General features: G+C 42.3%; 1 protein-coding gene across 2 annotated transcripts in view; it reads left to right on the top strand.

Annotated features, from left to right (window-relative positions):
• The window catches only part of fbxo10 (F-box protein 10), a 97,472-nt gene extending 86,547 nt beyond the window's left edge, over window positions 1-10,925 (top strand). The window contains exons 10-11 of one of the 2 annotated variants that reach the window (XM_068030321.1): window positions 202-383; window positions 10,234-10,925. In XM_068030321.1, the coding sequence (XP_067886422.1) occupies window positions 202-383; window positions 10,234-10,420 (369 nt within the window). In that variant the 3' untranslated portion in view covers window positions 10,421-10,925. Of the gene's footprint in view, window positions 1-201; window positions 398-10,233 lie in introns of both variants that reach the window. The other variant, XM_068030322.1, reaches the window with a different exon arrangement.
• Window positions 10,926-14,705: the final 3,780 nt, after the last annotated feature.

Raw genomic sequence — 14,705 nt, 5'->3', positions numbered from 1 at the left:
AAGTAATGCTTGATTTCAGTTTGAATTAACTTAATTCAATTTAGCAGCTAGTTTGAATTAAGCAATTAATTTAAGAGCTGTAGACTGTCAGGGAGCTTTGTAAATGAATCTGAGCATTACGGTGGGGCAGGGAGGGGAGAGAACAGTTTATTCGAGATGGTAACAGTCCATGAGATAATGCTTAGATGTGCTTTGCTTCAGGTGACAAAGAACAGAATCCAATCTCTTCACGACTATGGGATTGCAATCTTGGACCAAGCTAAGGGAGCAGTGCAAGAAAATCAAATCTTCAGAGGAAAAATAGGAAAGACCATTTTAGAGAAAACGGAAAACCCAGAAAGATGTACTGTGCAGAGTAATGAAATTTTAGCCTGCAGCAGAAAGTGAGTTCTTGTTTGTAAGTTATTTTTTGTAATATTTCCCTTGGGCAAAGATGTCATAGGCCAAATGGACACCTACTGTGCTATCATTTCCCCCACCTGCTTATTTCCTTCTCTCTCTACCCCACGCTTTCTCAGGCTGGGATTACTTAAATGCGAACTTCTGTCTTGGGGCTTCTGGCTTGAGGTATGGGGAGAGCACGCATGTTGGAATTCTGCTTCCCCCAACCTGTAAATTAGTTTTTTTTAAAATGCATGTAACTTACATTGTAGCACTGATGCGTATGAAATGAACCTTCTGAATCCTATTAACCTGTCCGTTTTAACTTTGTGAATACCTTTTCTAATTAAGTAATAAATTGTTTACCTCGTAACAGCAACGGTAGTCACCTTCAGCAATTCTTGGGATGTGGGCAGCCCATCGAGTGCCAAGCCTAATTCCAGCACCCCTACTGCTCCTCAGATCGGTTGAGTCAGCACAGCCCAGGGATCCAGCATGGGATCTTTGTGATAAGCCAGTGTATTTCCATCTACTGGAATCATTGGGGAAGCTTCAGGAATCGGTACTTTAGCACTTGAAGGCATGTGGAACTTTATATAGGGAGCTAAAATAAAAACAAGAAATGCTGGAACCACTCAGCAGGTCTGGCAGCATCTGTGGAAAGAGAAGCAGAGTTAACGTTTCGGATCAGTGACCCTTCTTCGGAACCAACAAATATTAAAAATGTCAAAGGTTATAAGCAAGTGAGCCAGGGGTGGGGCAAGAGATAACAAAGGAGAAGGTGTAGATTGGATAAGGCCACATAGCTGACCAAAAGGTCATGGAGCAAAGGCAAACAATATGTTAATGGTGTGTTGAAAGACAAAGCATTAGTACAGATAGGGTGTTAAGACTGAAGATTGAACAGCAGCAAGTACAAACATGAAAAAAAACAGTGGGTAAGCAAACTGAACAAACTACGTTGAAATGAAATAAACAAAAGAAAAAAAATTTAAAAAAAGAAAAAATAACTAAAAATAAAAGTAAAATGGGGGGCCCGTCATGCTCTGAAATTATTGAATTCCACGTTCAGTCCGGCAGGCTGTAGTGTGCCTAATCAGTAAAAGAGATGCTGTTCCTCGAGCTTGCGTTGATGTTCAGTGGAACACTGCAGCAAGCCCAGGATAGAGATGTGAGCATGAGAGCAGGGGGGAGTGTTGAAATGGCAAGCAACCGGAAGCTCAGGGTCCTGCTTGCGGACTGAGCGGAGGTGTTCCGCAAAGCAGCGGTCACCCAGTCTGCATTTGGTCTCCCCAATGTAGAGGAGACCACATTGTGAGCAGCGAATACAGTATACTACATTCAAAGAAGTACAAGTAAATTGCTGCTTCACCTGAAAGGAGTGTTTGGGGCCTGGGATAGTGAGGAGGTAAATGGGGCAGGTATTACACCTCCTGCGATTGCAGGGGAAGGTGCCATGGGACGGGGACAAGGTGGTGAGGGTAATGGAAGAGTGGACCAAGGTGTTGTGGAGGGAATGATCCCTTCGGAATGCTGACGGGAAGGGAGGGGAAGATGCGTTTGGTAGTGGCATCACGCTGGAGGTGGCGGAAATGGCGGAGGATGATCCTTTGGATATGGAGGCTGATGGGGTGGAAAGTGGGGACAAGGGGAACCCTATCACGGTTCTGGGAGGGAGGGGAAGGAGTGAGGGTAGAGGTGCGGGAAATGGGCCGGACACGGTTGAGGGCCCTGTCAACAACAGTGGGGGGGAGTCCTCGGTTGAGGAAAAAGGAGGTCATATCAGAAGCACCGTCATGGAAGGTAGCATCATCAGAGCAGATGCGTCCCGCCCCAAACTGGAAAACTTTATCAACTTTGCTTCCAATTTCCACCCTTCTCTCACCTTTACATGGTCCATCTCTGACACTTCCCTTCCCTTCCTCGACTTCTCTCTCCATCTCTGGGGATAGGTTGTCTACTAATATCCATTATAAGCCCACCGACTCCCACAGCTACCTGGACTACACTTCTTCACACTCTACCTCCTGTAAGGACTCCATTCCATTCTCCCATTTTCTCCGTCCCCGATCTGCCAATCATGGGTTAAATGTGCAATTTTGGCAAGCTGGGGGCGGTGCAGCATACGAACATATGAATTAGGAGCAGGAGTAGGCCACTTGGCCCTTCGAGCCTGCTCCGCCATTCAGTAAGTTCATGGCTGAACTGATTACTCCACATTTCCACCTACCCCCGACAACCTTCCACCCCCTTGCTTATCAAGAATCTATCTACTTCTGCCTTAAAAATATTCAAAGGTTCTGCTTCCACCACCTTTTGAGGAAGAGAATTCCAAAGACTCTCAACCCTCAGAGAGAAAATTTCTCCTCATCTGTCTTAAATGGGTGACCCCTTATTTTTTAAACAGCAACCCCTAGTTTGAAATTCTCCCACAAGGAGAAATATCCTTTCCACATCCACCCTGTCAAGACCCCTCAGGATCTTGTATGTTTCAATCAAGTCGCCTCTTACTCTTCTAAATTCCAGCAGATACAAGCCTAGCCTATCCAATCTTTCCTCGTAAGACAGGCTGCCCATTCCAGGTATTAGTCTAGTAAACCTTCTCTGTGCTGCCTCCAACCCCTTTACATCCTTCCTTAAATAAGGAGACCAGTACTGTACAGAATACTCGAAATGTGGTCTCTATTCAATTCCCCTCACGATAAACGATAACATTCTATTAGCTTTCCTATTTCCCGAATCGAGGGAATTTTGGAAAATTAAAACTAAGACATCAACTGTCTCCCTAGCCACTTTTAAGACCCTAGGATGAAGTCCATCAGGACCCCGGGACCTGTCAGCCCGCAGCTCCAACAATTTGTTCAGTCCCACTTCCCTGGTGATTGTAATTTTTCTTCAGTTCTTCCGTCCCTTCCATTTCCTGATTTACAGCTAATATTGGGATGTTACTTGTATTTCTTTTTCTTTCTTTTGGGCCTCCTTATCTCGAGAGACAATGGATACGCGCCTGGAGGTGGTCAGTGGTTTGTGAAGCAGCGCCTGGAGTGGCTATAAAGGCCAATTCTGGAGTGACAGGCTCTTCCACAGGTGCTGCAGAGAAATTTGTTTGTTGGGGCTGTTGCACAGTTGGCTCTCCCCTAGCGCCTCTGTCTTTTTTCCTGCCAACTACAAAGTCTCTTCGACTCGCCACAATTTAGCCCTGTCTTTATGGCTGCCCGCCAGCTCTAGTAAAGACCGATGCAAAATATCTGTTCAATTTATCTGCCATCTCCTTATTATCCATTATTAATTCCCCAGACTCACTTTCTATAGGACCAACGCTCACTTTTTAAACTTTTTTTTAAAGTATCGATAGAAACTCTTACTATCTATCTTTATATTTCTAGCTAGTTTTCTCTTGTACTCTAATTTTACCTTCCTTATCAATCTTTGTCATTCTTTGCTGTATTTTATATTCTGTCCAATCTTCTGACCTGCCTCCCATCTTTGCGCAATTATATGCTTTTTCTTTAAGTTTGATGCTATCTTTAACGGTTTTAGTTACCACAAATGGCGGGTCCCCCCCCCCCCCAAACTTGGAATTTTTCTTTGTTGTTGAAATGTATCTATTGTGTGTATTCTGAAATGTCTGCCACTGCATCTCTATTGACCTATCCCTTAACTTGATTTTCCAGTGCATTTTAGCTTGCTCTGCTTTCATGCCCTCATAATTGCTCTTATTTAAGTTTAAAATACTACTTTTGGACCCACTCTTTTTTCTCTCCGTCAAACTGAATGTAAAATTCAATCATGATCGCTGCTGCCTAGGGGCGCCTTAACTATGAGGTCATTAATTAATCCTATCTCGTTGCACAATACCAGGTCTATTATAGCCTGCTCTCTGGTTGGCTCCAGAACGTACTTTTCCAAGAAATTATCCTGAAAGCATTCTATGTACTCATCTAGGCTACCTCTGCACATCTGATTTTTTAAGTCTATATGTAGGTTAAAATCCCCTATAATTATTGCTGTACCTTTCTGACAAGCTGCCATTATTTCTTCCTTTTATACCCCGTCCTACAGTGTGGTTCATGTTAGGTGGCCTGTACACCACTCCCACAAGTGACTTCTTGCCTTTATCATTTCTCATCTCTACCCAAACTGCTTCTATATCCTGGTCTCCTGAATTTAGGTCATCCCTCTCTATTGTGCTAATACCATCAATAATTAATAGAGCTACCCCTCCACCTTTTACTAGCTTCCTGTCCTTCCTAAATGCCATGTACCCTTCAATATTCAAGTCCCAATCTAGGTCCTCCTGCAGCCATGTCTCTGTAATGGCTATCAGATCGTACTTATTTATTTATTTGCGCTCTTAGCTCGTCTGTTTTGTTTTGAATGCTATGTGCATTCAGATACAGAGCCTTTAGTTTTGTCCTTTTTATTATTTTTGTAACCTCCTAGCCTTATCTGTTTATTTTTTTTTTGATTTTTGATTTAGAGATACAGCACTGAAGCAGGCCCTTCAGCCCACCTAGTCTGTGCCGACCATTAACCACCCATTTATACTAATCCTACACTAATCCCATATTCCTACCACATCCCCACCTGTCCCTATATTCCCCTACCACCTACCTATACTAGGGGCAATTTATAATGGCTAATTTACCTATCAACCTGCAAGTCTTTTGGCTGTGGGAGGAAACCGGAGCACTCGGAGGAAACCCACGCAGACACAGGGAGAACTTGCAAACTCCACACAGGCAGTACCCAGAATTGAACCCGGGTCGCTGGAGCTGTGAGGCTGCAGTGCTAACCACTGCGCCACTGTGCCACCCATTTTGATTTACTGTTAGATTTGTACGCTCTGTCCCTTCCTGTTTACAGTCTGTTTATCATTTCCCATATTTTAATACCTTCCTCTCTTGCCTTGTCTCTACTTCTTGATTTACCATATCTTCCCAAATTCGATCCCTTGCCCCCACTATTCAGTTTAAAACCCTCTCTGTTTCCCTAGTTATGCGGCCCACTAGAACGCCGGCCCCAGCACTGTTCAGATGTAGACTGTCCCAATGGTACAGCCACCACTTTCCCCAGTACTGGTGCCAGTGCCCCAAGAACTGGAACCCACTTCTACCACACCAGTTTTTGAGCCGTGCATTAATTTCTCTAATCTCATTTGCCCTATGCCAATTTGCACGTGGCTCAGGTAATAGTCCAGAGAGGAACCTTTGAGGTTCTGCTGCTTAATTTAGCGCCTAGTTTCTCATACTGACTATGCAGCAGCATCCAAATGTGTTCAGAAAAGAATTGGGTGCTATTGGCATTAAAGGAGGTTGGCCATGAGCCAGAGGCCTATTAAATGTCCGGATGCTACTGTTGGAAATGACAGGCAACAGAGCGTAAGCAAATGTCAGCGCAGAAGCCAATATGTAGAGATTTGTAAATTCTTTTTCCTCCAAGTCTCCCAATATATCAATTCTGATAAAATAGAGACAGTTTGCTTTTGAAGAAATTTTTTTTTAAAATAAACTGGAGCACGCTGCCAGAAACGAAACACTTCAATTAACAGTTTGTCACCACCCTTTGAAATTGTACACAGCAAGCTTGCTTTGTGGAACAGTTGGATTTCAAAATCTTTTTGAAGCTGTTCTCCTGGCTGTGGCAATCAGTTTTGATTGCTGATTATTTAAAACCTCAAACCTATTTTCAAAAGATTGCACATATTTTGTATCATGTGACCTGATTGCCACAAGTTTGGCAAGCATTGAAATCCTATTGGACAATGTTGTATGTGATTCTTCGAAGTTCATAAAAAATGTCATCCAGATGGGATTTGAAGACGAGTTTATTAATTTTTGTGTGGATGAAGGGATATTTTGTTTAGATGACTTGCATGGTTTTCATTGAGGTGTATGGATTAGAAATTGCAGTTACCTGATATTCCTTAGTACTGTGGTTATTGTCTTTTTATTAAAAGGAAATCAACGAGACACATCTGAATATCAACACAATTCTACTTTTAACAAAAAGCTTATTTGCAATTTTCATATCTTCACATTTTTCCCTCGGTTAGTGTGAAGTAGTGGAAGGATTTGCAAACTGATGAGCAGTCTGACAGGTCATGACGTGAACACTCCTTCCATGGCCATGATCATAATACCACCCGCTATGATGGTTATTCCACATAGCTGGAGGGTTTTACAAACTCTCATTATTATCTACTGATGGAGGATATTTAGCAGGCTCAGGGTGAGTGTCCATTGTTGCGAGACCGAAGTGTGATGACATGCAGTTTATGTACCTACCGTCCCCATCACTAATAGCGGGTGCATGGTGCTAACCTGATTTGTTCGCTATACCTGTTGAATGATTTATATGCAGTCACGTAACTATTTTGGAGCGCTTGCCATGATCAGTTGCGTATATCTAATCCATTTTCCATTGGTATTGCTAATTGCTCCACTCTCTGTCTCGCACACCATTGATCTGGTCTTAAAATTATTCCTCTTGAGTATAACTGTAGGAAATACATGACCACCTTTCATCTTGTTTCTTGGCTGGTTTAATGAATTTGGTCTCCGCCAAGGTAGATGGTAAAGCCTGACTGCTTCAGTAACACGCCTCTCTTCATAATACATGTCTGATAAAAATTAATGTAAAAGTGATCTACATAATTTTGCGATTATAAGTCAACAATGAATCACAAACTAACTTGATACCTCTTAAAGGGGATTAAGTTTACAAGGTAGTTGTACCTTAAAGTTCAAATTTACTGAACACCTTTTATTGCCCGATGGAGCCAGGGCCCTTAACACGCTGCAAGCGGTGACTTTATAATTGACCAAAAAATGGTGGTGCAAGTGTTGAGCACAGTATAACCATGGTGGGCACCAAACCTACAGACATGTCATCTTTAATTTTGATAGTGAACTGAAGCAGGTACTGTTAATGTGCTGGAGATTTTTTATTATCGTTCGTGGGATGTGAGCATCACTGGCAATACCAGCATTTGTTGCCCACCCCTAATTGCCCCCTAAGGTAATGGTGAGCTGCCTTCTTGAATCGCCCATCTGTGGTAGGTACAGCCACCATGTTGTTAAGGAGGGAGTTTGAGGCTTTGATCCAGCGACCGTGAAAGAATGGTGATATAGTTCCAAATCAGGGTGGTGCGTGGCTTGAGGGGAAGTTGTAGGTGGTGGTATTCTCATCCGTCTGCTACCCTTTCCCTTCTAGGTCTGTGTTGTCCAATAGGATTTCAATGCTAGTCAAACTTGTGGCGATCGGATTTGCCACATGATACAAAATATGTGCAATCTTTTGTAAATAGGTTTGAGGTTTTAAACAGTCAGCAATCAAGACTGATACGCTCACTGCCAGAGCCAAAAGAACAGCTTCAAAAGGATTTTGCAATCCAACTGTTCCACAAAGCAAGACTGCTGTATACAATCTCAAAGGGTGGTGACAATCTGTTAACTGAAGTGTTCTGTTTCTCACAGGGTGCTCCAGTTTATTTCAAAAAACACATTTCTTCAAAAGCAAAACTGTCTCTATTTGATCAGAATTGATATATTGGGAAACTCAGGGAGGGAAAATAATTGACAAATCTCTACGTATTGGCTTCTGCGTTCTGATACTTGCCTTGCTTAAACTTTGGTGCCTGCCATTTCTGAACACAGCATCAGGACATTTAAATAGACCTTTGGCCAATGGCCTGTAAACCCTCCTTTTATGCTAGTAGCACCCTATTTCTTTAAATTGCTTGTTTCAACAGGTCTATTAAGATGAAGGATGAACACATTTGGATGTTGCTGCACTGTCTCAGCTTGCCAAAATTGTACATTTCAACCCTGACTGACAGACATGCAGCGCTGTCCATCACTCACGCACCTCAACTGTTTTGCGAAAACCGCCAACTATCCGCTAAACAAAACTACTTTCTTTAGTTAGCATCACCTCTGTCATTAGATTCCCCACGAAAATTTAGATCAATTGGTTCACTGTCCTTCCGAAGGCTGGCCCTGCTTTCACAGTGCAGTCCCGCAGATCTAAATGTATTGTCATTTAGAGGCACCCAGAGAGAACAGGAACAGAGAAGGTAACAAACGGCAGACTATTTTTCTTGTTTCAGTGAGCAAGTGGCCTTTCAGCTTCTAGGTAACTAAAAACCTGACAACGGAACTATATTCTGATAAACATATTCGCAGTCTGACCGATATGTGACTCCTGTCTAATAGCTCCTTGCTCAGTTATGGATGGACGATAAATAGCGGTCTAGCGAGTGACCCCCATAATCACACCTGCTATTGCAACTTTACTGAGTTGTGCTATTGTATGGCTCTAAAAATAAGCAAGAATTTGCCACATGTGGAGAATGATGAGGTGGTAAAGGTCATGGGTTTGGAAGGGGCTGTTGAAGGAGACTTGCTGGAGTGCATCTTGTAGATGGTACACACTGCTGCCTCTGTGCACTGGTGGTGGATGGAGTGAATGTTTAAGGTGGTGAATGAGGTGCCGATCAAGCAGCTGGTTTGTCCTGGATGGTGTCAAGGTGCATTCATCCAGGCAAGTGGAGAGTATTCCATCGCACTCCTGACTTGTGCCTTGTAGATGATTGACAGGCTGTGGGGAGTCAGGTGGTGAGTTACTCACTGCAGAGTCCTAGCCTCTGAGCTACTCTTGTAGTCACAGTATTTATTTGGCTGGTCAAGTTAAGTTTATGCTCAAAGGTAACCCCCCAGGATGTTGATGGTAGGGGATTCAGCAGTGGTAATGCTGTTAAACATCAAGGGGAGATGGTTATTACGTGGCACTTGTGTGGCGTGAGTATTACTTACCATTTGTTATCCAGGTCTTGCTGCATGCAGGCACAGACTGCTTCAGCATCTTGCATGGTACTGAACACTCTGAAATCATCAGTGAACATCCCCAATATTGACCTTTATGAGGGAGGGTGTTGATGAAGCAGCTGAAGATGTTTGGAACATCCTGGAACTCCTGCAGTGATGTTCTGGGCTTAGATGATTGGCCTCTAACAACCACAACCATTTTCCTTTGTGCCAGATATAATTCCAACCAGTGGAGAGTTTTCCTCCAATTCCCATTGACTTCAATTTTGCTAGAGCTCCTTGATGTCACTCAAATGCAGTCATTCTCATCTCACCTCTGGAATTTAGCAGTTCGGTCCAAGGTTGTAATGAAGTCTGGAGCTGAGTTTTCCTTGCAAAACCCAAACTGAGCATTGGTGAGCACAGTTATTGGTGAGTAAGTGCTGCTTGATAGCACTGTCAATGACTCTTCCCATCACTTCGCTAATGATTGAGAGTAGATTGATGGGGCAGTAATGGGCCGGATTGCATTTGTCCTGCTTTTTGTGAACAGGACGTACCTGTGCAATTTTCCACATTGTCTAGTAGATGCCAGTGTTGTTGTAGTACTGGAACAGTTTGGCTAGGGGTTACCACAAGTCTTCAGTACTACAGCTGGGATACTGTCAGGGCCCATAGCCTTTGCTGTATCCAGTGCCTTCAGCCACTTAATGTCACATGGAGTGACTCGAATTGGGTGACGGTTGGCCTCTGAGATGCTGGGGACCTCTGGAGGAGGCCAAGATGGATCATCTACTTGGAATGCTATACACTGCATTCCAACTACGTGTATACAGTCAGTGTTTGGTTCTTCTTCTACACAGTATCAATTCAGCAAACAGGAAATGATCGAGAATCTATGTCATCCTTAAGGATAAAGAAGCTTCATTCAGCTTTCTCTGCAGACTGAGTAACATTGTCTCATCGTATCAGCCTGTGGGTTCGACATGAGGTATGTAAACAATATTCATCATTTTTTGTCCATAATAGAACATTTCTCTATTAGTTCTTGCAGATCTGGTATAGCCTGGAAACTGGACAATCCTCCATCGAGGCCACTTGTTGATGGATCAAGTCGAACCACCTCCATGGTCCAGACCCGTCAAAGAGTTGCATCCATAACAACTCGAATAGCTGCAAGGGTTGAAGGGGGCTGCCATGACAACGGAAGCATTTTCTGTTCCATTCTTTAATGAATGAAAATCAGCATTGGTACAGAATGTGCCACAAAGAGTAATTTAATGCCTCAATCCCTGTATCAAATGTATTTTCGGCAAAGGGACAAGAAAGTTGGGGCTTGTCTTTGGTTATATTAACAATTGCATTCATCTACTTATATTATGTTTGACATTAACCTCCATTTGGAATTTAAGATGGTGCGACCCTCTAATAGAAGTTTAAATTCCTAGTTTTGTACTTTGGTCTACATTAACAGATGCCAATCTGAATCATGCATTTTGACTCCGGGCTGCAATGCAACAAAAGGGACAACTCTTTTACCCTTTGTATCCATGCAACTCTGAATATTTCCTGACCTGTGATATTTACACAGAAATAAGCTATTTCTCCTAACATTTCCATAGATGGTTCTTACGAATGGAATTCCACCAATTTGAGAACCTGCAGAATATTTCATTTGTGTTAGTCAAACCTCGTAATTTTTGTTGTACTGGCTCTGAATTCTTCTTAAAATTTTATTATCTTTGAGTAAAAGAACATTTGAGATCATGACTACACAGACTCTGCTGTATGTGCCTGGATGGACAAATCTTAAAAAACTTGTTATGCCCATTCCCTGCATCCCATGGTGTTGGGTGGGTGGAGAGGAAAAGAACCCCCTGCAGGAGAAATGGGGAAGGTGCTTGCTTTGAGTTCTACATACAAAATGATCCTTTCTCATCCATGTGCTATTTGGATGAATCCAAAGGGAGATACTTGGGTCTGAATGTAAATAGCTGCTTCATGCTTGCAAGCAGTGACAACCTTTTCTCTTCAATTCAGTGAGTTTATTGTATGATTCTATATTAATATATAAAAATTGAAGGAAAATAAATTGGCAAAGGATAATAATTATTGAAAATCTAGAATCACAGGGGCACAAAACAAGCGCTTTAAGGAAAAGCTAGCAGGGTAAATAACTTAACCAAGCTGATACTGCCCATTTGAACCCCTACCAAAGGTGAATTGTACCTCCATGTGTTTTAGACAAGTCTCAATTTAGTTTTACTTGAGAACAATGAAGAGTTAGTTACTGAACAAAATTTAGAAACGAGTAATTCGTAGGAACCAAGTAGCCAGATTACACAATCTCAGGATGATAAAATAGCAGCTAACCTGTCACATGGTGTGACACCTTTATCACTGCAAAACATTATTGTGCCACCTACAGGAGTAATAGGTAGTTATGAGTTTTCCATAAACAGTGCATTATGTGCTGAATTTAATCTGTAATCAATTGAAATCATCATGGAATGGAATACTTGTTACCCAGTATCAGAACTACAGGTTATTTATAAAACAGCTCAGGGATAATTTTTAACCTTTGCTACTGGTGTGATTATCTGGCAGACCGATCGTCAACACTGTAGAACTCAGCTGATTTTCACCCTGCTGATTTCAAAGGGCAGGCAATCCATTTCACCAGATAAAATGTATCCTAGGCTGTTAAAAGAGAAGAAATAGCAGAGGTCTGACCATCATTTTCCAGTCCTCAATGGATATGGGTGGTGCCAGAGGATTGGAGAACTGCTAACGTTGTACTTCTGTTTAAAAAGGGAGTGAAGGATAGACCGAATAATTACAGGCCAGTCAGGCTAACCTCAGCAATGGGCAAATTATTGGAATCTATTCTGAGAGACAGGATAAACTCACTTAGACAGGCACAGGTTAATCAGGGGTAGTTAGCAGGATTGTTAAGGGAAAATCTTGTTTGACCAACTTGATCAAATTTTTTTTAAGTAACAAGATAGATGAGGGTAGTGCAGTTGATGTGGTCTACATGGATTTTAGCAAGGCTTTTGACAAGGTCCCACATTGCAGACTGATTAAAAAAATAAAATCCCATGGGATCCAGGGAAATGCAGCAAGGTGGATACAAAATTGACTCAGTGGCAGGAAACAGAGGGTAATTGTTGACAGGTGTTTTTGCGACTGGAGGGCTGTTTCCAGTGGCATTCCGCAGGGTTCTACTGGGTCCCCTGCTTTTTGTGGCGTATATTAACGATTTGGACGTAAATATAGGTGGCGTGATCAAGAAGTTTGCAGATGACACAAAGATTGGCCGTGTGGTAGATAGCGAAGAAGATATCTGTAGGCTGCAGTTAGATAGTGATGGTCTGGTCAGATGGGCAGAAAAGTGGCAAATGGAATTCAACTTGAAGTGTGAGGTGATGCATTTGGGGAGGTCAAACAAGACAAAGGAATACACGATTAATGGGAAAACACTGAAATGTAGAGGAAGTGAGACACCTTGGAGTGAATCACACAATTGTTACAGCGCAGGAGGAGGCCATTTGGCCCATCGTGTCTGCACTGGCTCTGGGTAGCAGGACCGGTGGTTAAGAAGGCATATGGAATCCTTTCCTTTATTAGCTGAGGTATAGAATACAAGAGCAGGAAGGTTATGCTGGAACTGTATAACTCATTGATTAGGCCACAACTTGAGTACTGTGTGCAGTTCTGGTCACCTCATTACAGAAAGGATGTAATTGCATTAGAGAGGGTATAGAGGAGATGTACGAGGATGTTGCCAGGACTGGAAAAATGCAGCTATGACAAAAGATTAGGTAGGCTGGGGTTGTTCTCCTCGGAACAGAGAAGGCTGAGGGGAGATCTGATTGAAATGTACAAAATTTTGAGGGGCCTAGTCACCTTAGCAGAGAGGTCAGTGACGAGGTGACTGGATTTAAAGTGATTGGTGGAAAAACCTTTTCACCAGAGGCTGGAACTCACTGCCTGAAAGGGTAGTTGAAGCAGAGACCCGCACCTCAAGTGCAGTAATCTGCAGGGCTCGGGATCAAAATAGGTGGATTGTTTTTCGGCCGGCACAGATGCGATGGGCCAAGTGGCCTCTTTCTGTGCCTTAAACTTTCTATGATTCTATGACTATCTATAATCCATCTGGTGTGTCCCCTTGTTCTCCTCAATGCACCCAATGGCCCAAATACTTTTCCTTATGCCTCTGACATTGCTCAACTCTCTGTCCGTTCTCCCTTTCTAAAGAGAGTAGGAAGGTTCAGCCTGCATGAATACATAACAGGAATTTGGGAAAGAAGTTTCCAATCTGAAACATTAAAAAAAAACACCTGTACATAAAGCAAATTTATTTCTAAAAATATTTAGATCCTGGGCCATATCCTTATTGACTTAAAGCCAACTTTACGAAGTATGGAGTGGTGCAGTAAAGGAAAGTACAATTATTTTGGGAGTCTAGCAAGGGCAACTAAAACTTGTGCATTTTCCCCCTCAAACCTCACCACAATCCACACATGCCTTGTGGACTAACAGCCTGATTACTGAACACTCAAAAGCAGCACAATACTCTCAAACCCAAAGCTTCAGTTTGAGCCTCAGATAACTTGAGCACCATCTGAGAAAAAGCTGCTACAATATGAATTTATGTTTACCTTAGAGCACAGAAGATTAAGGGGAGATTTGATAGAGTAAATAAGAAACTGTTTCTATTGGCAGGAAGGTCTGTGACCAGAGGACACAGTTTTAAGGTACACAAAGTTATGGTCGAAAATGCACTCCTTGAAAGGATAATGGAAGCAGATTCACTAGTTACTTACAAAAGAGAACTGAATCTGCTCTTGAAAAAGGAAAATGTTCACAAAAGAGCAGGAGTGTGGAACTAATTGGATGGCTCTTTCAAAGAAGCACAATTGGCCAAATGGCCTTCTGTGCTGCAGGACTCTGATATTAGCATGTACGAAGGAAATTGGCTCATCATGCCTGTTCCTTTCACATCCCAATTAACACTGATCGATCTGTCTGTTCACCATGTTAATAGAGGATTTGTTGAATTTATAACTTTCACTTATCTGCATAAAGAAACCTTTTCATTAAGTTTAAGAATGCCATACATTTTCTTCATGAGGGCCTCTTGATCATCTGGGTAACTTTTAAACATTCTTAAAGTGTTAGTATATACTGAATTTCCCTACATTTTGATATCTTAAAACTTGCAGCATTCTTTGCCACACAACTTTTATAGTTTTGAGCTGTTGGATAGAGGGAGTCTGCAAGATGACACCTGGTGCAGAATTTCTGTTCCTGTGACATCAAAACTGAAGAGCACTATTTGCTATTCAACAGACACATTACGGACTAAACTTTACAACTATTGAACTAAGAAAGCAGATTATTCATTCATTAGCTGTTTGTGGAACCTTGTGTGCAAAGTAGCTGTTACATTTGCCCCTGTAATGACTGTACTTCAACAGTCATCGCTCAGTAATGAAGTGCTATGGGATGTCC

The sequence above is a fragment of the Heterodontus francisci genome, chromosome 4, assembly GCF_036365525.1.
Source record: "Heterodontus francisci isolate sHetFra1 chromosome 4, sHetFra1.hap1, whole genome shotgun sequence".
NCBI classification, from domain to species: Eukaryota; Metazoa; Chordata; class Chondrichthyes; order Heterodontiformes; family Heterodontidae; genus Heterodontus; species Heterodontus francisci.
Note: the sequence above shows the minus strand (reverse complement) of the source record. Positions and strands in the feature narration are given on the sequence as shown.